This window comes from Pecten maximus, chromosome 14 (assembly GCF_902652985.1).
Source record: "Pecten maximus chromosome 14, xPecMax1.1, whole genome shotgun sequence".
NCBI classification, from domain to species: Eukaryota; Metazoa; Mollusca; class Bivalvia; order Pectinida; family Pectinidae; genus Pecten; species Pecten maximus.
Genome location: NC_047028.1, coordinates 21,675,410 through 21,701,991, shown reverse-complemented (window position 1 = coordinate 21,701,991; position 26,582 = coordinate 21,675,410). Strand labels below are relative to the sequence as shown.

Sequence of the window (26,582 nt, the reverse complement as noted above, 5' to 3'; positions counted from 1 at the left end):
ATATATTCCATTTAAAGTACTTAAAATAATGCAATTATTGAAATTTTGTTATATGAGAGGTGACCTAGCTATAATTATATATTGGTGTATAATGTATTGACAGTTGCGACAAGCACTTTGGCTATGGGAGTAAACCTACCTGCACACCTGGTTATCCTCAAGTCCACACAGCACTACAATATGGGCATGCTGGAGGAGTATTCTAACACTCAGGTCCTACAGATGATTGGACGTGCTGGGCGACCGCAGGTAAGGGAATCCATTAATGCCATTTTGCTTATTCATTTCAATTGGAAGATGTGCACTACATGTGTAAATATCTATTTAAATGAAGGAAAATTGAAGTATCATTTGGATTGAATATAAACTCTTACACTCAGTGTTTCACCTGGCATACAAAGAGCTTTAGATGGCTACAGTCACAATTGCATGGTCACTCCTACAGTGCATATATGCTTTATTGGTACTTTAGTTACAAAATCACACCATTTCTTAAAGATATTTGTGGAAGCATATCGAAATAGGACCTTGCATTTTTGTTGATTTTGAACATCAAACATGATCATTATGTTATGTTACTTGTATGGTTTTCAACTGTTGTGTGATTATCGTTACAGTTTGATACAACTGCAACTGCTGTTATTATGACAAAAGTTCAAAATAAGGTAAGATTAATTGATTTCGGTTTATAATTTTTTCTTATAAATATATTTAATTCAGATACTTATTTAGTTTATAAAACTGAAGCAAGAGGTTAATCTTAATGATAGAATATGAGCAAACTTTATTGCCATAACTTTCTGTGCTCTGCTTTAATTGGAGGTATTCTTTTTTGAACAGCTGAAGTATGAATCTTTGCTGAATGGAACACAGATGATCGAGAGCAGGTATAACAGTTCGGACCAGATTCTCAGAAGCATCACAATTGATAAATGCCTAGTTTGCTGTTTGTTGAAGGACATCTACTTTCATAGAAAACTTCCTTGCCATGGAGCCATTAATTAAAAAATGCATAGTGCACTGTCACCTTGTAACTGATTTTTCTTCACGATCGGTTCAATTTCATAAAAAAATTTATGGACTTTTTCCAATAAGATATTTACAATTTTCATTAGGAAAGTATTACAAATCTATAATCAAAGAACAGAGTAAAAATATGAAAATGTCATTAGGAATTTAAGATTATAGTAAAAGTTGTAAGGTCCAAGTAAATATGCAGTGTTTCAAAATTTGAATGTCTTTTAAATAATTGTCATTAATCCATGTTAGCCTCCACAAACATCTGATAGAGCACCTGAATGCTGAGATTGTACTACAAACCATCAGTGACATGGCCATCGCAATGGAATGGATCAGACATACCTACCTTTACATTAGAGTGATGAAAAACCCTAAACACTATGGTCAGTACACCTTGTACCTAATAGTCAGCCAATTTAGAATAATTGTTTCAGCATATATATAATTAGGCAGAGGAACAACCTGTATATGTAGTTCATCACATGGTTGTATGCAGGAACTAATATGGGATCTCCTGCAAATTGTGTATACAGGAACTAACATAGGGTCTCCTGCAAATTGTGTATACAGGAACTAACATAGGGTCTCCTGCAAATTGTGTATACAGGAACTAGCACAGGGTCTCCTGCAAATTGTGTATACAGAAACTAACACAGGGTCTACTGCAAATTGTGTATACAGGAACTAGCACAGTGTCTATTGCAAATTGTGTATACAGGAACTAACATAGGATTTCATGCTAATTGTGTATACAGGAACTAACATAGGGTCTCCTGCTAATTGTAAATACAGAAACTAATTAACAGAGTCTCATGCAGATTATGTATATGTTATTGTGCTGTATCAGACACAAAACCTAGGTTGATTATTATGATCCACTTTGAATACTATATTGATTAGCCAGATAGAATCACTTATTACCATAAAATGTAATTAAATAGTTTTAACACAAAAATCATGTGTATCTTTCAGGAATGCCATTAGGCCTCACAAGAGATCAAACGGAGACAAAACTTCAAGGTATGCCTATTATAAGTTTGCATTTACTTCACATTGGAGTTACAATAATGAATCTATTTTTGATATGATTGATATTGATTTCAAGCAAGTGACCTACTGTATGGCTGGCTATTTTCATGTTTGTAATTTTTTGGGATTTTCACTTTAAATGGAGAATTCATAGTTAAAAAATTAAAATCTAATTTGATAAAATAAATTTTGCATAAATACAAATATTTTTTATTAATGTTCCTGTTTCATACACTACTCTGTGTTATCTTTTTACACTCATAGAGCATGCAGAACAAGCAAGCATATTATGGCAATATTGATTTAGGATGGTACAGTAATACCGTATCAATCATCAAATAAGTCTCTCCCCATAGCGTGAAACTTCAGTATTAAAATCTGGGGAGGGCTTATTTGTGACCACCAATTAGCTTACTGTTTTAAAATTGGTGCTTCTGCAAACACGAAGAAGGGGGCTTATTACATGTGGGTAGGGGCTAATTATTGTCAGATAAATATAATAACACATTTGGTGCATTAAATTGGAATCAACATACAGATAATGATTAATGGATCAAATATGTGTGATTTCATTGATATCTTGTAAGTTAGTGACAAGAGTTCTTTGCCATTGGTTGTACTTCGCTTGTCATTTCCTTTTTCCAGAACTTTGCATGAGGAATCTGAATCAGCTGGCTGGTATCCAGATGATAAAAATGAATGGAGAAACATTTGATATTCAGAGTACAGGTGAGGAAGTTAAAGTGGGTAGACTTTTATTATGATAATGTTGCTTAAACAATAATGAACCTTTAACAGATTATTATATATCAATCAAGGCAAAAATCTTTACTTGATGTGATGGGAATCATATTACAGAAGCAGGGCGACTGATGGCAAGGTACTGTATTGCCTTCGAGACGATGAAGAAGTTCTGTGGCGTGTCAGGAGAGGAGAGCATCAGTGATTTGGTAAGATCACCTTACTAGCTCAGGCTGGGGGAAACATTCCTTTAGACTTGCTGTAGGATGTTTCATTTGGAGAGCGAGAATTAAGTCGCCAGTTTCAGCCCCAGTGAGGATGGGTTATATTTCATCAGTCCACTGGAATGCTGCATATCCAAATGCCATATATTCAAAATTTCAACTATTATTTATTTTTGAAATTATTCAAACTGATGCTGTGTCTTAAATGAGTTCACCATTGTTAAAAGAGCAATCAAATTACATGTCTTTAGGTAAGCTGTGTTCTAACTGTTATAAAGTAATGAGGTTTTCAGTATCTTTTTCAAACTTTGCCAAACCCATTATGTCATACATATTTTGTACACACTTAGGCAAAACAAAACACATTTGGTGATGAATTGGAAAATGGTGTTGGATAGGACAACACTGTTTAATTAGTTGAGCATATAGATATAGCTGTTTCAAACTCCAGGTTAAAATTCTTGCTTGACTTGTTGCATTTTCTCCATTCTGACAATGTGTACACTGATGCATAACTGTGATCTTGTTATTTTTCTCCTCAAAGTTGGAGATTGTAGCTGGAAGTGAAGAGTTTATGGAGATCCAACTGAGAGTGAATGAGAAAAAGACACTGAATGCTTTGAACAAAGATAAGAATAGACAAACTATCAGGTAATCTGTTAAGTGTTTTGAATAGTTCAAACTTATCATTACAAATACAGAGCTAATACAAAATATAAGAAAATACCAAGTGGTTTCCTTGAACAGTCTGAGTACCTTTTCCTCAGGTTAAAGTGATGCACCTTATGTCTTCAGCCTGGTGGAAACTGTTTTCTTTAAACAACTTTTCAATATCTAAAATATCCAGAGTCATGATATTGGACAAATAGCATGCTTTGGTGAAGGGCTGCCATGTTTGTTTAGCTGAATGACCTTGACCTCCTACTTTCAAGGTCACTAAGGACTATATGTTCAAATTTTTTAACTAAATCTTATCAATTGTGCCAATAAGCCTAAAGTTATGATCTTTAGGAATATTTTTTACAAATTTTGCATGATAAACTTTCCTATGGACTTTTGTCTTCATAAGGTGCAGGAAAATAAACATGCATGATTATAAGAAAATCTTATTTACTGAATTTGATGTTCCAACTGAGAAGATACTGTACACATGTATTTCAGTAAAAGGTAAGTGATACAGGTCCAATGGATATCTTGTTTAAGTTTTACTTCATTGATCAAGTTTTTGTAAATCAAATGAATATTTTTTATTTATTTCCAGGTATCAGTTGCAAGGAAAGATCAAAACAAAGCAAATGAAAGTCAACTGGTAAGGGTATTTCAACATGTTTAATGCTCTACATTTGTGTATTGATGTCTTTCGTTTACAACTGTGATTTAGATCTAAGAGAAGTTAAGACATTGCAATGTTACAGAAAAAATTCATAATGCAACATATTTATGCAAAAGATTTCATAACAGAAAATCTAGATACAAGAAAATTGATTAAAAGTCAGTTATATATAAGCTCATAGCATCAGCTTTCAAAGCTATTTTCTGAAATCGACATACAAATGGATAAATGAACTCACATAATCATACTGCTGAAATTTAGTTCGTATTTATCTAATAGTTATAAGGTTAGTGAATTACTGAATATGAAAAGTGAAGAACTGCTTGTTTACTTCATGCTAAATTCTCTCTGATTTTCAGTTTAATGCAAGCACAATTGGGATGCCTTTTGGTTCAAGATTTTGCATTGCAACAAGACACCACTAGGATCTTCAGAGCTGCACAGAGACTTTCTAGATGTAAGTCTTCTCAAGAGTTGCTTTTCATTATTAGATTTCTTATGTTTTTTTCTGCTGAAAAAAAAGGTGCAGGTAAAAATGTGCATAATTGTGCTTCATCACTGACTGATAGAAGTCACTTGATGATACAGAATGACTACAAATCAAGAGGCCGCAATTATAAGCTCATATATATATATTCGGTTAGAGTGCAAGCCACTTAACCCTAGGTGAAGATCCAAGGTACATGATTCGATGTTCCATACCTGTGTTGGTTTGTGTTTCTCTGGAAACTGAGAAACAGGCCAGTCTGTGCTGTTGTGTCCTTTAGGCAAGACACTTTACCCCAATTGCTCTGGATGGCATGCAGCAAGCTTCCCGTATGTGCAGTGAGGTGGTCAACAACTACTACAAGGAAACCCTGCTGCAAAATGTCCCTGTCTGTTCATGGAGCAATAAACCCAGCAAACAAGACTACAAATCATTCCGAGGTGTTGTATATGTACTGTCTGTACTTGTAGGTCTGATGGAGGTGTTGTGGATACGAGATGACTATCAGGCATTCCTGAGTGCTGCTCAGCTCTGTAAAGCAATCAAAGCCAAACTTTGGGAGAACTCCAAGCATGTAGCTAAACAGCTCGAGAGGATAGGTAGAGTTTAAGTCACCAATGCAGTCATTTGAACGTCAATCTACATTTGTAGTTGAAGAATATTGTCAAAGTACATTCTAATTCTTTGATAGAATTAACTCAAACAAAAGTGTATATAAAAAACCTATAACACAGGTTGATAGTATTACATGTTTTCCCATGATGAAGGCAACATTCTTTCTGAAATTGACAAAAGAATTAGTAAAACAAAAAAATATCAACAGGTTACCTGCTGAACTGTCAAAATTTGAACTAAGGACACCACACTTATGCAGAGCTATCTGATCGTCAGTGTTCAATTCTATTGAAATATGAAAAAATGATGAATGTTTAATTGTGAATTCTTGGATTAATAGTTTAATATTTGTTCAGGTCCAGCACTGTCTACGGCTCTTGTAAATGCTGGAATCACCAGCTTTCAGAAGATTGAGGAAACCAATCCACGAGATCTAGAACTGGTGAGATAATAGTAAAGAAATATTATACCTTCCAGATTTTGCCAATCATGAAGGCTTCATTGAAGTTTTTATTGTGTTTGAGTATAGCATTTTACCAGTATGTGTGGACTTTACAATAGCAAAGTTTGTTACTTTGGCAATTGTTACCTCTTTATTGATATTTGATATTTACAGCATTACAGTGATAAAGTGAATTATTTGTCTTTTAAGTGATATTCTTGTTTGTATTTTACAAAGATTGTCAACAGACATCCACCTTTTGGTAACCAGGTGCGGGATTCAGTTACCTATCTGCCCAAGTATGAACTCACCATGGAGCAGGTAAAAATACTTAAATACCAGGTATCATATCTTGGTGACTAATATAAAAAAAAATCTATTTTGATTATAGATATATGCTGATGTCTGTTCACATCCTTAAAATTTGTATTTTATTTGAAATTGAGTAACATATAATAGATTCTAAATGCAGTTAATCTGTACAGATAGTGATCCACTGAAACTTAAATTTTGTGACATAAATTTTTATTGTTTTAAGATTTAATTTGTAAAAGGAACAATATCAGATATATACATGTGTACCTCTTATTTAAAAGTTCTGATTATTCATAAAATAATCTCTTAGATTTATGATTGACTAAAAGATTTTAAATTGTTGTGAAGATAAACATATTTAGCTTTTATTCATGACGCTGCATACCATAATCACAAATTTTCAAAAAAAGGTATAAATCTCACTTCCATACTAGGTGTCACGCTACAACATTGATACTGCAGAGATCTTGCTTCACCTCAGCATTGCAAACCAGGCAAATCTAATGACGAAGAAGACTGCCTCCCCCAATCATACCTGTATCTTACTAGTAGCTAACAATGACAACAAGATTATCTTCAGACGCAAGCTCATGTAAGTGTCAAATTCATGTTCAAAGCTTACAAATTGTTCAGTAGTAAAAATGATTTTACTAGGAGGACATTGGGAAATGGTTCTCTTTTAACTCCAGACAGGAATGTATTCATGCTTTTGATGAGAGTTCTCGGGCAATTGTATAAAGTCATGGCAACAGTGAAAAAAAATACATCAAAAATTCTGTTACCTCATATCATCAATTTAATGAATTGAGGTAGTATTAACATTATCACGCACCATTTTGAGGATGAGATAGGGGATCTCAATCCTTAGAGTTGTGATATGTTGCTAAACAAAAGAATATCAAGCAAGTTGATATAGCAAGCGTGGTGCAGTGTTCATCTTTTGTGACAGAAATCAACTGTTACTGGGTATCTTTCAACAGCTCCTCAATAACTAAGAGGCCAAGGGTCATGATATTGGGCCAGCAGCATGCTAGTAAAATATAATGGCCTTGACCTTATTTCAAAGTAGTCCAGGATCATGTTGGTTTGGTATTGTTTTTCATCATCAACTTCTTTTCAAACTGTGAAGTTCTGTGATATAGTTTTGTGCTGCTTGAAGACAATATACCCATACAACCATGATTATCTGATGATAGATTAAGGTGAAGCCCTTTCGATTTGATTATAAATTCTATGATTGCCATTACACATTTTTAAGGGATTCCTATTTACTGAAGGAATCTGGCTTCACAAAAAAGTTTGAGGTACAGAGGGCTGCCATAGGACCTGAGTTATTTATCCATCTGATCAGTCAGGACTGGGGTAAGTCAGCCACTAACAGCCAAGGAAAAACACCTTATGTTGGTGGCAAAGGTCTCCATATTATATGAATTGTGTTGATATGATACTGATATTTCATAATTAGCTGAGCATGCCTAAAACCAACCTTTCAAAGCCAATTTTATGTTTCACCTAGAAATTGCTCAAAATTTTGTGAAATGTAGTTGTACACATGTAGTTCACATTTACCTAGTCTGTGGCCTGGTACACAATTTTAAGGTAACTCATCTTTTTTCCTATTGCAAAGTGATAAACCTTCCCTACTCTTCTTTAGTAGTTCGGAGAACTGGGTATGTATATTGATCATTTTGATATCTCAATGAACCTGTTTCAATTTTGATAATTATTGATTAAGTTTAATTAAGCTGTCACCAACATTCACTTTACCATTAGTAAGTGATATAAATAAGGGACATTCTTGCCAAGGAACCCTTGCAATAGCTAGTGTGGCATGATAGTCTTGTGGTAGGATGCAGACGAGCTATATGGGACCACAAGGTCGCCAGGTTGAGTTCAGCTGGTATTGGTGTATTGGAATTGTGTTCCAGTTGACTCAGCTGTAAATGAGAATGTGGTAGGACTGTGCAAGAAATGCAGCATTCTCAGTCAGCATTTGAATGTAGAATTTAACATTTATTTTCATATTTAGTAGTTTTCTGCTGATAAACTTTTTACACTTCCAGTTGGACTGGATGTGGAGACCACCTATTCACCTTACTATCTGGGGGCCACAAGGATTTCCAATGTGCCATCAAAGGTAGTATTTGTGACAGGGAGCACTGACTTGAATGTCCAGTGGTACCATTGAATTTCAATTTGTTAGATATTAAGTGCTTTTTGTCTTATAATATATGAATCTTGCTGCTACTGCAATGAAAAAGGTCTACCTGCATATAAATGTACATAAAGAATGTTATCGTTCTCTCTGTGATCTGTGATCAGGGTATGACAACATACTAAGGTCATATAAGATTTCCAATGAGGAACCACATGTTCTTGCTTGATAAACATGGAGTCCCCTATTGGGTAGAAAATTAACTGCTAGAATTAACACGTATATATTTTCAAGAATGTTTGCTTTTGTAGATTCAATGAACATATTTTTGGCAGAGGTTTTTGTTTATCAGTCCACTTTCTTTTAAATTCTAGAAATCTGAACTATATATATAAATGAATGAGAAAATTACTTTTAACAGGTTGATGGAGGCAATCCACAGCTGAATTCAGGTGGCAGACCTCCAGGTACGAGGCTGGAGTTGATTTGAGTTTTTGAAACGTTTCGCAAACATGCATAGATTTCCTGTATACAGATTGTGTTAATATTGAGACTACTCAGAAAATGAAAATGACGACAGTTCATTTATTTATTGGTTTCTCTTTGTGCATATAAACAATTGGGGATTGATTACTTACTTAGGATAAGAACAAATTGAATAACAGCGATCATGTTCGTGAATACAACATGTGAATATTCACTGATAAAGGAAATTAAGATCAGAAAAGTTAAGAAAAAATCTGAAATGAAAAGATACCCTATGTGTGATATGTATGTGAAATGCTGAAAATAATTTTGTTGCTTTTATTTTTCACTTTGTTTACGGAGGTATTCAAATTCTGAGATCTACTGACCCCATGAAAAAGACACTTGTATAAACTGACATTTAGAGTTGACTGGTTATACTTGGGTAAAAAGCTAAAACTATTGTTTTTAAGCCACATTAATTTCAATGTTCAATATTTACCCAACATTTTGCTCATCGACAGGGGGACAAACACCTGGAGGTCTACGGCCTTGTAATCATCGCTGCTACAACAAATCTCTGTGTGGACACAAGTGTTGTAACTCCATGACGAAAACAAAGCCTCAGCCCACTCCCATACCAAAGACTCCTGCCATAACCAAGACCAAAACGGGCAGCATATGCAGCTACATATCTGGCCTCAAAAACAAACTTACCATGCTGCCAAACACACCTAGTGCCAAGAGAATTAAGGTAGGTTACTGTTATACTGCCTCTGGATGGCCGAGTGGTTAAGGTGTCCCGACACTTTATCACTAGCCCTTCACCTCTGGGTTGCGAGTTCGAAACCTACGTGGGGCAGTTGCCAGGTTCTGACTGTAAGCCGGTGGTTTTTCTCTGGGTACTCCTGCTTTCCTCCACCTCCAAAACCTGGCACATCCTTAAGTGATCCTGGCTGTTAATAGGACGTTAAACAAAAACAAACAAAGCCACTAGATACCTGAGTTAAAATCCTACAGTTGTCTTCCCATATAGATCATGAGCAATCATATATATAGCTTGGGGACAAGTTTAACCCTAAATTTGATATTCAGCATTGAAATTTGTTAAGAATCCAGAATTTAGATTTACAAACCAGTGCTTTCAGTTTAAATGATTCCAATTTTAGTTTAATATTTGAACTAAATTGCTGCTCAAATAAAGTTTTTTGCACTGAACTTAAGATCTGAATGTTGTTGATGCATATTCTTTATGGCTGTGTATAATTGATGTCATTTTAGATAAACAGTGATGGTAATTCATTCAACATCAATCAGTTTGCCTACACACCAAAGAGACCTGACTCTATGGTACCATCAGAGGATGGTTACAATACCAGTGAAACAATTGAACAGTTTAACAGTGATGGTTCATCAGAGGAGAATTGTCCATCTATGAGTACATCTCCGGGAGTTTCCATCACCTCCAGACCTCAGTACAGTGATGTTAAGCTGGTGTCGCCCGACACTAAAGTCAGCAGACAGGCCAAGATACAGGTACAAGATGAGCAGCAGAAAACAGTGACCAAACCTCAGTATAATTCCTGGGCACAACTCGACTTATATCAGAAACGCAGAGAAGAATACATGAAAGGTTTGTTAAATTGCTGTTTATCTTTATTGCACAGTCTACATCAGAAAACATTGTACATGTGCAGATGTTACTTGATTCCAAAAATCTGTGTATCCCTGATAACCTTGCACTATAATCAACTTATTTGGAAGAATCTTTTTAAACAATATTAATGTAAATTGAGATTCCATGCCTCAGAACATCTAAATGACAGACACCAGAGGACTGGTCAAGTAGCACTCCATCTCAACTTTCAGTCAGACTTGCTATGTATTAATAAAAAACTGGATCATTGAAAGTCATAACACACGCCTACCCTTCATCCTTTGATTCTATCACAAACAGGAAACAGTTGGAATAAACTAATGGATACACTAACTCACCTGAGTTTTGTGTAATTGGATTCTACCTATCAAAATGTGAAAATGTCATTTGGATTATAGAGTTATCATTACATCATTACATTGATCTAAATATATGTCTCCCTGATTACAGTACAGAAGTAAACGCATTCCAAGTAACATTTGCTTCTTGTAATGGTGATCTTATGTTAAGTGGGGGAACAGTTATTGGTGGTTTTGATTTAGGGACCTGCAATAGAAATGTAAATTAACAGAAAAGTACAATTAAGATACTGTCATTTTGTGATTTGACAAGAAACGATACATGTGGAGATTATTTCCACAATTGTTTCTTTTGCACCTGTTCCACATACATCACAAAATAATAAGCATTGGGGAATTTAGCGACCAAAGGGCTAGTATAAATTTCCTCTTTTACAGTATTTTACTGTTTGTACAGATGCTGACAATTTTCAACAAGAGGATGACTATGATCTACCTGAACTAGGCATTAGGGATTCCCCCCAAGTACCCACCACAATCATGTAAGATGTTTTTAATACAGTATTGATGTGTAGGTATTGAGGACGTGTCCATTTTTTCAAACTTAACAAGTTTTTTGTAAGAACAACAATAATCCAACGAAGTTTTGTAGCTATATAGTAACTCTAGTGTAAGACTATGAGAATGGCATCTTTATTAGTTTATGACTTATACTTTATAAATAATGAAGAGGGTTTTTTTTCTGACAGTTGCAGATGTGTAAGTGTCACATCACAATGTAATGGCAATTATTTATTGGTAACTTCATGTAATGCCCATTACATTTTCCATTTAATGGCCATAACAAATTATGATCACAATGCAATGGCCATTACTTATTGGTACCTTCATGTAATGCCCATTACATTTTCCATTTAATGGCCATAACAAATTATGATCACAATGTAATGGCCATTACTTATTGGTACCTTCATGTAATGCCCATTACATTTTCCATTTAACGACCATAACAAATTATGGTCATAATGCAATAGCCATTACTTAATGGTACCTTTATGTTATGCCATTACATTTGTTATTCCGATGTGCAATTCCTCATAAGTAACATTTTTTTTCTTGTAATGGCCATTACAAATATTACAAATATCATCACATCATATTGTAATATATATGACAATGTTTAATATACTACCATGAATTGTTGACCTTAAATTAATGTATTATTTCAGTATCTTATTTTTCATGATATTGTTATTGTTGAATTCCATGTCTATATTACAATTTTGTTTTTGGCTTAAAGAAGAATAAGGAAACTGTACAGGCTTACTAAACCCCTTCACAATAAAAAAAACTTCAAATTTCCCGCCAAATTTTCCCGCCAAATTTTTCCCGTCCAATAACTTCAAGCAGGAGAGTTCCAATACATGGCAGCCATGAGGCTTTTCTCACACATATGAACAACATGTTATTTTACAAATGAAGGGAAGTATTTATCTTTAATACCTGGTTCATGATTAATACAAGACTACCAGGAAATGAAATATTCAACTCTGGAAGTATGTCAACCTGTTTATAGGTAAGAATTAACTTAAAACCAATCACCATGCATGTGACCTAAATTTACATAGTGTACGTTATATTCAAACAGCTTTGGCATTTCTTGAATTGTATTGCCTATTCAACCAAATTGTACAAACACACATCATATATACATTGAGAATTAATGCAATAATGAACATAAATCACTCTTACATGTATCTGAAGAATATTAAAAGGATTTTGGGTCCACATGATTGTGTACTGTGAATATCCATTTTTGAAGCAGTTATCAATTTGAAACAAATGATGGATCACTTTGAATGCAATTTTTAATGGAAGGACTACATGTACAATGATATTGTCAAACATGCATAGTGATACAGTTCATGATGAACTTTGATGAAATTAAGTGGTAAAATGCATTTTCTAAATTTTCTGAATGCATCTAATGTAATGGTCACATGTAGGTCCATTAATTTTGTATACCTGTATATATATAATGGCCATTACACTTTTGTTTGTAAAAACGTAATGGCCATTACCATTGTGTTGATCTTTAAACAGTTTTTGTACTTTAAAAGTAATGGTCATTATATTTGTAAAAATTATGGCCATTAAAGTGTATTTTCTTGTAATGGTCTTTTAGTTTTGTACACCTTTAATGGCCATTACATCTTTTCTGACGAAATGTAATGGCCATTACAGAGTACACTTCAGAAAGTAATGACACCGTTAATGGGCATTACAAAAATGGTTTCGTTCCAAACCTAATGGCCATTACATTACACTACACCAAAATGTTTAATGCCCATTACACCATAAGGTTTGATGCCCATTACATTGAAAACTAATTATTGATGGCCCTATTACATTGTAATGGCAATTACTTAGTGAAAACTTTAATTGGTTTGTAATGGGCAATTTGACAGTAGTGATAAGAGTTAATGACTATTAATGTTTTTGTCAAACAATTAAAATCCTTAAAATGCATTTAAATTTTATTGGTTTTTTTTTCAGACCCATTAATTTTGTACCTTTAATAGTCATTAATGTTAAATTAAAAGCCATTATTAAAATAATTAATGATCATTATAAATGTTTTGTTAATAGCCATTAAAATGTATTAATTAAGTACCATGAACTAATTGATTTGTTTCAACCCTTTGATGATCATTAAAATTGAAAACTGTCACATTTAAAGACTATCAAACTTGTATTAAAATTTTTCAATTGTTGTACAAACTGTTTTCTGATGGTTCAGTGAGGGCTTATGATATACCACATCTATATAGTACAGTTCTAAGTAACAGAGCAGTGGTAGCCCCTGCTTACTCCAATATATTTCTTGAAATCCACTAAAACAAAATTTGAGAAAAAAAGGTTAGCAGGCATTGTTCATGTGCAAACAGAAAATGTCAGGATTTTTCTTTAGTACCAAGATTCAACATACTTTTTAAAAAACATTCAGGTCACAGATGAGAGATGAGTACGGAAGCTTTGGCATCACATCAAGTCTATTCCCATCTAGAATCCCAAGTCCTCACAGAATGGCTTACCACACCAAAACGCATCCTGATGGAACCTTATCCTATGATAATGATGATGACTTTGAGGACAATCCAGACTATCAAACCTCAGGAGGTGCCTTTGATAAACAGGGAGCAAATTTGCCCTTCATTGGCTATAAATCAAGGACTTCAGTCCAACCTGGGACTCGGGACAACAATCTTAGGAAAAGAACATATCCATATCCCAGTGAAGATAAGGATGTGGTAGATATTTCTGAAGGAGAGGTGTTGCGTCACAGTAGAAGTAATCCATACACACAACACAGGTATATTGTGGGCATTTCTGTGATGTATAACTGAAAGTATCCACTCTTTGCTAATGACAAAGTTATGAGTTATATTTTTATTAGTTTTAAGAAAATACTCCAATTATACTTAAAGCTTTGCATTTTAACCAATATCAATTATGTTTATGGAAATAATGTTCTATCCAAAAGTCATGTCAAAGGGGGATAGCCCAAAATATTTCCATATAAATTTTTTTAGCTTCATGATGTTCTTCATACATGATGTGATACAGCACTTAGTTCGTAGAGTAATACCTCACGCAAATGCCATTAAATACTGAACCTTTAATTGTTGCATTTGGTTGTCTAAAGATTTGGACAAGTGGTGGCCTGGTCTAACTTCCCAAAGAGTTGTCCTGTGACACCCAAACAACAGAGAAGTCAGGTTATATTAAACAGAAAGAGGCCATCACCTGATGAATTGGGTGAGGAGGATCCCTGGAGTGGAAGTGATAACGACCTCCTGATGTTAGAAGATTCTACAGGCATTTTCAGGTAATTCATTTCCAGAAGCAGAAAATATGCTAACTATTGTTGTAAACTTAAACAATATTTGCTCATTTCTTCTGTAAAATCAGTATACTCATTGTACGAAGGTTTGTTTGAAGCTGTTGTACCTCAAAAAACTAAGTAGAGTTCTTGTTTTAGCTTAAGATCTAATTGTAATGTGGACATTTTCCCATTTACAATGTTAATGCCTGTATTTCCATAGTGTGTACTTTAACTGTCTTTATGCAGGCAAATTATATATACTTGCTCTAATTTGATAATTACATACGTGTTTAGCATTAAATTCCTCTTTGACAGATAAGGTATATGAAGATGATAAATATCCAAATGCAATGTTATTTACAAAAAAATATTGAAACAATCCTGTGATTGCTAACTTTTTACCAGGCCAGCAAGTGATGATAAGAAAAGTAAAACAGGAACAGAAATGATTTGTCCAGATTCCAACTCCGACTCACTGGCACAGCTGGTCAGGCCAAAGCTCCGTCCAAACAAAACAAAAAATAGTTTAACCTCCAAATCTGAAACTAGACAAGGTGACCAAGCACACAGCCGTGATAATGATGTACAAAACAGTGACAGGCAAGACAATGCTCATGATTACTACGGAAAAGGAGACCGCAGTTACATGTATTTGCAAGATAAATCTCAAAGCAACAGTTGTAGGCAAGGTTTAAACACGAGAAACATCAGTCCGAGAAGTGGCAATAACAAAACCTTCAATTATAGACCTGTAAGTGAGAATACTCAAATCAACCCTTATAAACAAGGAAACATGATACAGAGCAATAGTTCTAGAAGTAGCAATATCCAGACCTCCAATTATAGACCCGAGACTACCCTAAGCAACCCTTACAAACAAGGAAACATGATACAGAGCAATAGTTCTAGAAGTAGCAATATCCAGACCTCTAATTATAGACCCGAGACTACCCAAAGCAACCCTTACAAACAAGGAAACATGATACAGAGCAATAGTTCTAGAAGTAGCAATATCCAGACCTCTAATTATAGACCCGAGACTACCCAAAGCAATCCTTACAAACAAGGAAACATGATACAGAGCAATAGTTCTAGAAGTAGCAATATCCAGACCTCTAATTATAGACCTGAGAATACCCAAAGCAACCCGTATGTACAAGGAAACAGATGTGACATTCAGAACAACAGCTCTGTTGGAGGAGACAACTCTAGACAAGAGAACATCCGGAGTATTGTACCTGCACAAAATACCCAAAGTAATATTTATACAAACAAGCTTGGTTTCCCGAATAGTCAGGAAAACTTTCAAAACCACCGCTATGAGAGTACAGTGCAAGGAAACAAGTTCCAAAGCAATGCTTTAAAACCAGCCGAGGAAAGAATTCTAAGCAAGATCACACAACAACTGGTGGGTAACAAATATCAGTATATAGAGGTACACATACTATAATGAATATTTCATTTCTGTTTAAACTCAACTTCATAATGTTATAGAAATAGGCAATTAAAGATGGCGGCAGTACAAACGCTAGTACTAGTACCGACAGCTACGATTAAGAAAGGCATTATTGGCTTTTATGTGAGTAAATCTTGTTGACAGATATTACCAGTGTTTATTCTTGAAGTGATGTATCCGAGTTGTAATCACAAAATTAACTGACCGTGTCAAATGAAGCCACATGGGTTATAATGTATACACCAGTCGGCAGGCACCACGCATGCATGGTGACCGGTGACCGACTCCCCTCTCTCACCAAGCCCCAGGCTAGGGCAGCTACACAGGTGGTGGGGGTGTTTTGTTTACATAATCAGTTCAGGGTCGAAGTGTCTGAGATTCCCGGGGTTTTATGAGGGATGACTGCTCAAATCCGGGAGAAATTTAACCCCGATTCGGGAAATGTACCAAATCGGGATTTAGGGAAAATTTTAATGATTTTCCAGGCACTTCCCGCATAATCCGGGATGGTTGACACCTATGCAAAAAGTTTGGATGCTTGTCTGAATTAATGTTTAAGCTCTTTAATGCTATCTATTAGTACATGTATATATAGAGCTTATTAGATAAATATGCTACTTTATTACCAGTTACAATGTTCCGAACTTGTTTGAATAGTTGGTTACATTTATAATGGATACGAATAAGAGAAGCCATTTTTACCAGAGACTTGTATATCATATCACATGTGATATACAAGTCTCTGTTTTTACTGGGATTCCTAAAAAAATATTTCAAAATTTTAGATAAATATTAAATCTCATGTTCACCAAAATATCTATAAAACTGCAAAAAAAAATCTGTAAACAGGAGCAGTGTTATTTGAATAATTATAATTGACTTCAATATTTTTATTACAGAAGATGGCAGATAGTCTGACATTACCTGCCAGTAACAACTCGGGCCTTTCTACTAAGCCTAAGCCTATCCCTCCACCAATGTTCAGAACAGCTTCTTTCTTCACTACAGAAGATCAGTAAGTCTGCTTTTCAGATTTAATAGAAGACAAATTGCTTTTGTAGATTTTGCATACACAAGTGTAGTTTAGAGCTATATCATGCACTGTAAACTAATCTTAAGTTAGTTGCTCTTCCAAAGAAAATCTGTCTGAATTCCTCTAAAAATAACTTACAAAAGGACCAGCAGGCCTAAATGAGGTGTTTGATATTGAAACAAATTAATATAGAATGTAACCAATCTCTAATCTTATGGTAATACCTGTTTCTTTTAGAGCGATATCTGATTCACCACAGGAGACATTCAACAGTATCTTTGATGGTATTTTTTGAACTACACATCCATCAACCGAACCCGAGCGATACAATTAGTCGGCAGCTATTCAGTGGTATCTTTCATGATATTTTCTGAGTTACACATCTATTAGCAGTACCTGAGCACTACATCAGTCAGCAGCTATTCTTCATTATGAGTTACATACCTGTTAGGTGTACCCGAGTCATCCTTCCATCAGCAGCTATTTGGCAGTATCTTTGATTAACAATGATGAAGAAACATGAACAGTATCTTCAATGAAACCCATTCAGCAGTATCTCTAGTGGTGTACACCCATCAGAAACATTGATGTGTTATTGGTTGGTATTTCTGAACCTATTGCCCAAAAACTGCCTTTGAACATTTGTCAGTGGATATTCCAGTTCTAACATTGGTTCACTATTGATCTGTTAGCAGATGTTTAACGACAGTCGGACACCATTGGTGATGTTTTTACATTGCAATGTTTTCTCATGTTGTATCTGTAATTGATTTATCAATGTATGTTTTGTGAGTTATTAACTCTTCATAGCACATATTTATACCTCGGTACTTGCTAAGCTGCCAATCCTCCATATTTGGAGAGTTTCCTGATTTTGTTTTTACCCCAGTCCATATAATTTATTGTAATTGTTATTCATGGTTTCAAAAGTGAATTTATTCCAAAAGAAAATATTTGAATTAATGTATGTCCAGGTATTTTGATCTGGACATTGAATATTGTTTTGTATAATAATCAGTTGAACTGAATATCTTGAGATCATTACCCAGTACCATAATATGTAAACTTAACAAGTCTGCAAGTTTACATTGATATCTGGTACATTACAGCTGTATTTATTTTTGGATGCAGTATTTACATGTATGAAATATTGTATTTATAATCAATGTATAATACCTGGTACAATGTATATTGATTTTGTATTATTAAAATCATATTCTATATTTTGTACTGTTAGACTGTTGAAATGTATTTGTCAATAATATACTGTTATGTGGTTTACAACTTAGTCTTACATTGTATGTACCAGATATGTCCACATTGGCCTTTCCTGGTCTCAGCATATCATACCTTGACATTTACATATAGAACACCAATGTCTTCCAATAGGTCAATGCTACTATTATTTGTTTTCCACAAAATTTAATTCACCGTTAAATATAAAAAGTAATTTACTTTATCCATGCTGAAACCTTTTCATAATCTTTCCACTAGACTGTGTATGACATACTACAGAGGTTTAGATACATTGCTTCATATTTAAACTGTCACAACTTCAGACAGAATAAGGGCAAATTTGTTGCAAATAAACTGGTTTAGGTTTGGGTTTATGGTTTAAACCTGGTTTTCAAAACGGTTTGTAAACTAAAACTGGTTTGCTCTTGAGAAACAAATGCGAAATTCTGGTTTTCAATATGGTGTCTTTGGGAGAAAAAGCTTCAGAGCAGTATTTGAAACGTTAATACCTCCTGAACGCACAAAAAATCCCCGAATCCCAAATTATGTTGAAGACATACTTCCACAATTCAATGCAATGACAAACACAAGGGAACACTGTCATACCAATGGGAAAACAATTATTAATATTTATAATTTATATTTTATTTGTCCAGTCAAATGACACTACAAGCCATAGCTGGCAAGTTTGGAGTACGTAGCGCACTTCAAGAGCACATTCTGCATGTTGACAACATTCGCCATCTTGTTTTCAGAAACGAAACCTTCCAAACCACAACCGGTGGTGGTTTGAATGGTTTAATAAACTAGTTTAGGTTTATCAGAAACAAATGAATGAACCGGTTTCAGTTTAAATGTGGTTTGAAACTGGTTTACTCAACAAATGGAAAGTTTACAGAACCGGTTCGAAACTAAAACTGGTTTTAGGAGAACAAATTCGCCCAAAGTCAGCCTAGTAAACAAAAAAAAAAGTTAATTGTGATGTTTGAGTGTGCTGTTACACATATATTGTTGGCTATGTAATTGTTTAAGTTTGACTGATAAAAGTAGTAATAATTAAAATGCTACAAAACCCTAATTGTTTTCAACTTTTATTTCCCACATGAAGTATTGCACAAAACTTAAACACCACTTGTACATTCATCATCATTCATGGGTAGTATTTACTACTTCATTCAAACATCTCCAAAAATATGTGAAATATAGCTCAATTTTCACAAGACAGAACCTTCAATCATTTACTATTTCAATATTAGACATAGCTCAATTTTCACAAGACAGAACCTTCAATCATTTAATATTTCAATATTAGACATAGCTCACTTTTCACAAGACAACCTTCCATCATTTACTATATCAATATTAGACAAAGCTTTATTAGCAGGGTTTTAAGAAATCCTGATAACATTTAACAATGTTAATATTGTCTAACATGTGTTGGAATGGACTGTCAGTGGTATAACAAAGTATATTATACAGTTGTGAAATAGTCCATACTTGTCCCAGTTTTATCAATATTTATTAATTTAAGGAAATTCTTTCACTATCAGAAAGGTTTTGAAATTTAATCATGGACTATTTTCATTTTTATGGTCCAAACGGTTGGACCAGTTTGGCTAAAGTTGTTTGTTTAAGAAATAAGGATGAGCCTGGTGATTTTATGTTGTTTTCAAATGAGTCTGGACAAAAACTTTCAAGGCATGTATTCACACTTGCAGACCCATCAAGATATTTGCCATGAAAGATTACATTTAGAAAACAGGAACCGGTTTGTCCGCATAAATGAACAGGTCCCAGTAATGCTCTCCTATGGAAAATTTGATGTTCAGGAATTTCCTCAAGTTAAGGAACACTGAAACTAGGACTTGTATTAATGTGATGCATGATACATTGGAAAAATAATTATGCTTTGTCAAAATAGGTATAAATCTACCTCAGAATTCTATGTGAATTTGAACGTTGATCAACACCCTTCCAGCATTGCAAACAATAGCTAATCTATCATACTTCATATTATTTAGTTTTCCTTTAAAAAAAGCATTATACTTTTAACTTTAGAACTTTTTAACATCTTACATCAAACAAACTCTGATAAACAAAGATTAAGCTTATGAGTAACCGAGTACACAGGCATGAATAATGTTTCTGGGAGAGCTCAATATACTAGAATCAAGATCTAATTCTAGTTACTAGACGGTCCAAAAACATTGATTTCTGCTCCTGTGTTCCGTTGCTGTTGTGTTTGAGTCCGTGGGCAAGACACGTACTACACAATTTGCTCTTAGCGTGAGCTCATATATCATGTCCAATAAAGTAGCCACTAGCTACTACAAGGAAACGCCACCTCCTTGATTGTGCAAGGGGTGAGAAACCAAGAAAACAAAAAACTCCACATAACTATAAAAATGTAAACAAAAGCAGCACAATACTTGCATTAAATACTGAACATAATTCAGTTTGACATAATACATACAATGTAACATGTCAGTTTCATAAATAAACTTTACATTAATTTAAAATTTTGATAGGAAATCACTATTGGATTCAACGCAAAACCTTAATTAGTTAATGAACTCTTCTGAAATCATACAATCCTTTTCAATGGAAATTTTTAACCTGAAGAATATTGCTGAAATTGGGGCTTGACTTCACTTGTAACTGAACATAAAATTAATTTACATCTAAAAACATCCAACCATCCATTAATAATTAATTTTTCTTTGTTTTCATCGTAAATACTCAAATCTGATTGGTCGAAAAATTCTTTTCATTCTTCTATGAAAGAAATTCTGCGAATGGCGCCAAAAATATGACGTCACAATACGACAATTGACGTTGCGTATTGATTTGAGAAAAAGAATCCCATTTAAAACCAGTAAAATTGTACATAAAACATGTTTTTAATTAGAAAATCATTTTCAAAAATTAATTATAAGCGTTGATGTCAATTATTTTTTAGTTTCATCGGGGTATGAAACAAATTTTGTTTGCAAACTTCTGTAAGAATTCGCTACGCGGATTCATACAGTTTGCAAACAAAATTTGTTTCATACCCCGATGAAACTAAAAAAAAATGACATCAATGCTTAACAAGAAGGAAGTAAAATTGAAAGATACTGGTATCATATTGATTAAATAATATGCTTGAGCAACATGGATAATATATTTACAATAATGAACCATAAAAACTTATCCTTCACAATATCATAACACACCTACATGTAGTATAGTTGTTTTACCAGTTTTGGTTGTTGAGAATATATATGTTTAGCCTAGCAGTAAGACTTGCACTTGCCGATGAAATGTTGCTAGTTAAGCCCCAATGTTGGTAGGGCATTTTTCACAACTCTATCCTGCTACACAATAATACAAACATATTTCATAAATCAAAAATGAAGTTGCAACATTAACAGTATTTTGATATAACTGGCGGAGGATACAAATAAGAATCATCATTTTCTTAAAATGTACAAGGAAAATCCCATCTATTTTCTTAAACCCCTTAAATTCTCATTCAAGTTTTAAACCAGAATCATGCGGCTTCTTAATCAAAGCATGCACCAATCAAACACTTCTTGTGTCATACTATGGAACACATAGCTGTGCTATGTAATGTAATATATCACATCAGGCTGCTACAGGGTTCCACATGTTATTGCTGTTAATTCATGATGGCACCATGATTTACACAATGTAAATAATGACTTTTAACACTGCCTAACAGCTGTATATATACATGCTATGTACTATGAAATAAAGATCTAATATTTTCTATACAACCTATTTTGATATAAAACATAAACACCAATCACAAACATCTAAACATAATTTGCATAACCACATAATTTTACTCTGCTAGGTCAATTTCTGCTGAAGCATTTCCCTTCACTGATATAGTTAATATAGAACTTTAATTCATAATAAAAATATTACTTATATTGCAATGCATAGATTAAATGATTGAAAATCAATTGTAGAAAATAAGAGTTTTCACCTAATTTATTGAACCTTGCAACATAAAGCTTGTAGAATTTTCCCCAGTAGGTTTCCATGGTTATGACATATAGGGGATGTATACCATTTTTCTACCACAATACCCTGTGTTGTTCAACTCTCAGACCATCAGTTAATCATTAAAGCTGTTGATTAACAATCTGTTTATACCACACGTGGTATAAACTCTGTACGCATTTTGATTGGCTAACACGGTGAACTTTGACCCAAGCTGCAATTGTTATTGACGTCATCAATAATCTAATGACGTCACATCACCGGGTCCCAGACGTCACCGGTACACTTTATTTGCATACGCGAAATTATACTTGTCCACGTTTCCCTTTGATTCAAGCCGATATTATTGTGGTAGAAACAGGTCACACGACTCGAAATTGTTGGATATGGAATTTATTTCACACTCGTAAGTTATCTTTTAAAAGTTGCAAAAAACACTCGCTAAAGCTCGTGTCTTTTGTAACTTTAAAAAAGTAACTTACTCGTGTGAAATAAATTCCATATCCAACAACCACTCGTTGTGTAACCTCTATTTCTACCACAATACCCTGTGTTATTCAACTCTCAGACCATCAGTTACTCATTACAGCTGTTGATTAACAATCTGTTTATACCACACGTGGTATAAACTCTATACGCATTTCGATTGGCTGACACGGTGAACTTTGACCCAAGCTGCAATTGTTATTGAAGTCATCAATAATCTAATGACGTCACATCACCGGGTCCCGGACGTCACCGGTACACTTTATTTGCATACGCGAAATTATACTTGACCACGTTTCCCTTTGATTCAAGCCGATATTATTGTGGTAGAAACAGGTCACACGACTCGTAATTGTTGGATATGGAATTTATTTCACACTCGTAAGTTATTTTTTTAAAGTTGCAAAAAACACTCGCTAAAGCTCATGTCTTTTGTATCTTTTAAAAAATAACTTACTCGTGTGAAATAAATTCCATATCCAACAACCACTCGTTGTGTAACCTCTATATATACCACCAAGTAATGTGAAACAACATATTTAGTGTACTTTGTTTTTTCATCATAAAACTTTATACATATATAATGGTAATATAAACTTTATCAGATGTATACATCTATTAAATCCAAATTGTACTGTGGGATGGCGTACAATTTCTTATTGAAGCTATTTGTAGCAAAAAATGAAAGATCATTTTTGTATCTGCTGTTCTCTTTCAGGTATTTGATAAAATGTATTGATGGATTTCATTTTGATACTTGAACAGTATTATTGGGTATTTAATACTGGTCATGTCAGCAGAAAAACAAGAATACGGACAGGAAATAAGAATCCTAATTCTATTAAATCTAAAACTGATTTAATAAGGGCAAAATATGAAAAAAATATACAGATATCCAGAGACCCATGAAGAAGTATGAGAATACCTGACAAACTTCACTCTATCTGTTGTGGCACAATATGGTATCACTTGGACTTGGTTGTCTCCCTTGTGTAGGAGTTTATGACATACAGGAGTAATTCTGGCACCAATGGATATATTTGTATGTACACATATTATATAACCTGAAGGTAGTGGATCTGGAGGGTGTCAATTTCCCTTAGAGAAGTTAGAGATGATACTTTGAAAAAACATTACTTCGAGAACATTTTACATAAATTAAAAAAACAACACATTACCAAATCTTTCAATGATTTTCCAGACAAGTTCCTGCACTTTAAGATATAAAAAGTATCACAAACAGGAAAGCCAGGATACTACAAGAGGAACATATTCATTAGCATATTTAAATTCAATACAATATTTTATCACTTTTAGTTCCAGCAAACAAAGCCCCGTTTCAAGCTTATTCTGTTAAAATCACAGTTATAAAATCACAGCTTTGTTGGCTGGGCATATATTTAATCTATTTGTACTGACAGAAAAAAAGTTACGTCAATTATCAATATCAACATCTATACAGGTAATCAAACTTTAACTTTGTTATGTCACTTCGGTGTACAGATTGCTTAGCTATTATTCGAAACATGCACATGTTGCCAAGCTTTAATTCAACATTTGCACAGGTAGTCAAATTTTATGCTTAGCATGTAGTCAAACAGAGTACCGGTATCACACAGTATCAAAGTCATTGGAACCTTGACAAAATGTTTGTATCCAAAAGAAACAAACTGCCATGGGACGTACTAGGAGATGAAGAGGATAGTAATCAGAGTTGATTCAGAAATAAAAATGTCTGCACTCAACTAATCAGATTCTGTATCAACTTATTTACAACAAATCTCAATTGACAAAATTTACATACAGGTGTAATTTACAATTAAAAGCACATATAATTTTCCTTATATCTGAAATAATCACCCTCATAAGAACATAGATGTATCATCTTTTTTATCATCTATTTGTTTCCAATCACCTTACAATACTATACTGTATGAACAAAAGACTCATTTTATCTGATCATTCTCATATAATGTTTCAGAACAAAATCACTCATTTCTGATCACTCCAGAAAAACACAAAGGCATTAATACTCCCAATTTCTGATCATACCCTGACTATATACACAAAAAAAAATAATTTGCAATTTTGCTTGAACACAACTTTAAGCTATTGAAGGCTAATGTGACCAGACTCTTAAATACATTCATACAACTAGATATGCTTAAAAAATGAACACAGAAAAGGAATTGTGACACTATTATAGGAACCTTGGCTTTTTCCTGGACAAGAACAAGCTTAAAAGAAATCTACTAGCATGGTAAAACACATACATGTACAATATAATATGTATATATCTAACATATTTCAATACAAATGCCGTTAACAATCTTAATAAGAGATCACATTTTACTCCTGATATTTATTTGTAAACAATATGTTTTTTTTTATTTTGATATTGTTCCATTAAGCATCAAGATATGACAGTAATTGTTTGAAAGTCTTATACAATGTGTTGTCCGACATTCAGTGTTTAATATCTTTCAATTAAAGGAATAGTTTATTTTTTATTGTGGAATCCTTCATGAATTTAAAGGCAATCCATCCTTTTGGATAGAAATAACAGGCTGGACGAAAATCTGTATGATGAAACTTAACTCTAGGTAAATGCATAATAAATTAAGGCGCAATTGTTTATAAATGTAATACTAACAAGCAATTATCAGAAAAAACTATTGACAAAAAAATAAAAATATAAAATACAAATAAAATGTGATTCCTATTGCTACAGTGTTATCTTAGTATGCCAGCTGTCACTTAAGTGTATGCATGTAAATTTCAGGAAAGATATGTCCAACCTTCTGGCAAGACGGTTAGAACAATGGAATGTTTTAAGTTATGCTGATGTACTTGACCTTTGACCTTTGTCTAAGGTCACAATCATCTTTCCCTAATGTAGGATCAATACGTATACACAGACACTCTGGGTCAATTTTTTTTAAATTTCAAATTGATTTCCTACGCCATTTACGGGTACATCCTATTTTGATGTAATTTTCATCAGACTATCAGCAAGAATTCTGTCATATATTTATGGATCGAAGACCTTAGACTTTTGTAATCAATATGACCTCATACTTAGATTAGAACTCATTTAAGTATGTGATATGTTTCAGATGTTGCCATCCTTTTTTTTTATGTCAGATTAGTCTATACACGTCACTGTTGGGTGACAGATTTACTCTTTACATCAATTACCTGATATATGATGTATATACCCAGTTTTAGCAGCCTCTCATATGATGTGGCACTATTATCTGATAAAGATGTAAATCAAAACCTTTGTTGTGTTTTGAGAATGTTCAGATCTATAAGAATGCTGATTTTCTGTAACTTTTACTATGATGACAGCACTTGCATTATGTAGGAGAAATATTTCCATGCATGTGTGTGGTGTGGTAGTCAAGTGGTTACTAGCCAGCCAGCCCTGACCAACGATGAAGATAAGACCCCCAACCTGCAGCTTGAGCCTGCTGTCCTTGACCGGTGTCCTCACCTGTGACAGAAAAAGGAAACATGAAACTTAATTGTCACATGACCACCTAAGGTCTTATAACAGTCAGTGAGTTAAGATCACTCACTAAGCTGAAGAAGGCCAAGTGAATTTTAAAATTGGTCGTTATAGACAGGCGGTCGTTAGACCACGTTTGACTGTATACACTGTATATAGTTTCTGTTCTAGTCTAAGAAAT

General features: G+C 33.9%; 2 protein-coding genes across 3 annotated transcripts in view; one reads left to right on the top strand and one right to left on the bottom strand.

Annotated features, from left to right (window-relative positions):
- The window catches only part of LOC117341799 (probable ATP-dependent DNA helicase HFM1), a 30,944-nt gene extending 12,503 nt beyond the window's left edge, over positions 1-18,441 (top strand). Inside the window, exons 15-39 of the mRNA XM_033903662.1 lie at positions 104-249; positions 618-665; positions 841-887; positions 1,270-1,403; positions 1,993-2,040; positions 2,695-2,778; positions 2,908-2,999; positions 3,559-3,665; positions 4,276-4,323; positions 4,707-4,804; positions 5,305-5,433; positions 5,806-5,891; positions 6,129-6,212; positions 6,641-6,798; positions 7,465-7,568; positions 8,270-8,343; positions 8,783-8,828; positions 9,351-9,580; positions 10,108-10,459; positions 11,240-11,324; positions 13,790-14,155; positions 14,489-14,671; positions 15,074-16,076; positions 17,024-17,139; positions 17,395-18,441. Coding sequence (XP_033759553.1) covers positions 104-249; positions 618-665; positions 841-887; positions 1,270-1,403; positions 1,993-2,040; positions 2,695-2,778; positions 2,908-2,999; positions 3,559-3,665; positions 4,276-4,323; positions 4,707-4,804; positions 5,305-5,433; positions 5,806-5,891; positions 6,129-6,212; positions 6,641-6,798; positions 7,465-7,568; positions 8,270-8,343; positions 8,783-8,828; positions 9,351-9,580; positions 10,108-10,459; positions 11,240-11,324; positions 13,790-14,155; positions 14,489-14,671; positions 15,074-16,076; positions 17,024-17,139; positions 17,395-17,452 — 3,926 coding nt within the window. The 3' untranslated portion in view covers positions 17,453-18,441. The remainder of the gene's footprint in view (positions 1-103; positions 250-617; positions 666-840; positions 888-1,269; positions 1,404-1,992; positions 2,041-2,694; positions 2,779-2,907; positions 3,000-3,558; positions 3,666-4,275; positions 4,324-4,706; positions 4,805-5,304; positions 5,434-5,805; positions 5,892-6,128; positions 6,213-6,640; positions 6,799-7,464; positions 7,569-8,269; positions 8,344-8,782; positions 8,829-9,350; positions 9,581-10,107; positions 10,460-11,239; positions 11,325-13,789; positions 14,156-14,488; positions 14,672-15,073; positions 16,077-17,023; positions 17,140-17,394) is intronic.
- Positions 18,442-23,731: 5,290 nt separating this feature from the next.
- Positions 23,732-26,582, bottom strand: part of LOC117342725 (GRIP and coiled-coil domain-containing protein 2-like) — a 29,942-nt gene continuing 27,091 nt past the window's right edge. For both annotated transcript variants that reach the window (XM_033904943.1, XM_033904944.1), the window contains one exon: positions 23,732-26,386. In XM_033904943.1, coding sequence (XP_033760834.1) covers positions 26,304-26,386 — 83 coding nt within the window. In that variant the 3' untranslated portion in view covers positions 23,732-26,303. The remainder of the gene's footprint in view (positions 26,387-26,582) is intronic.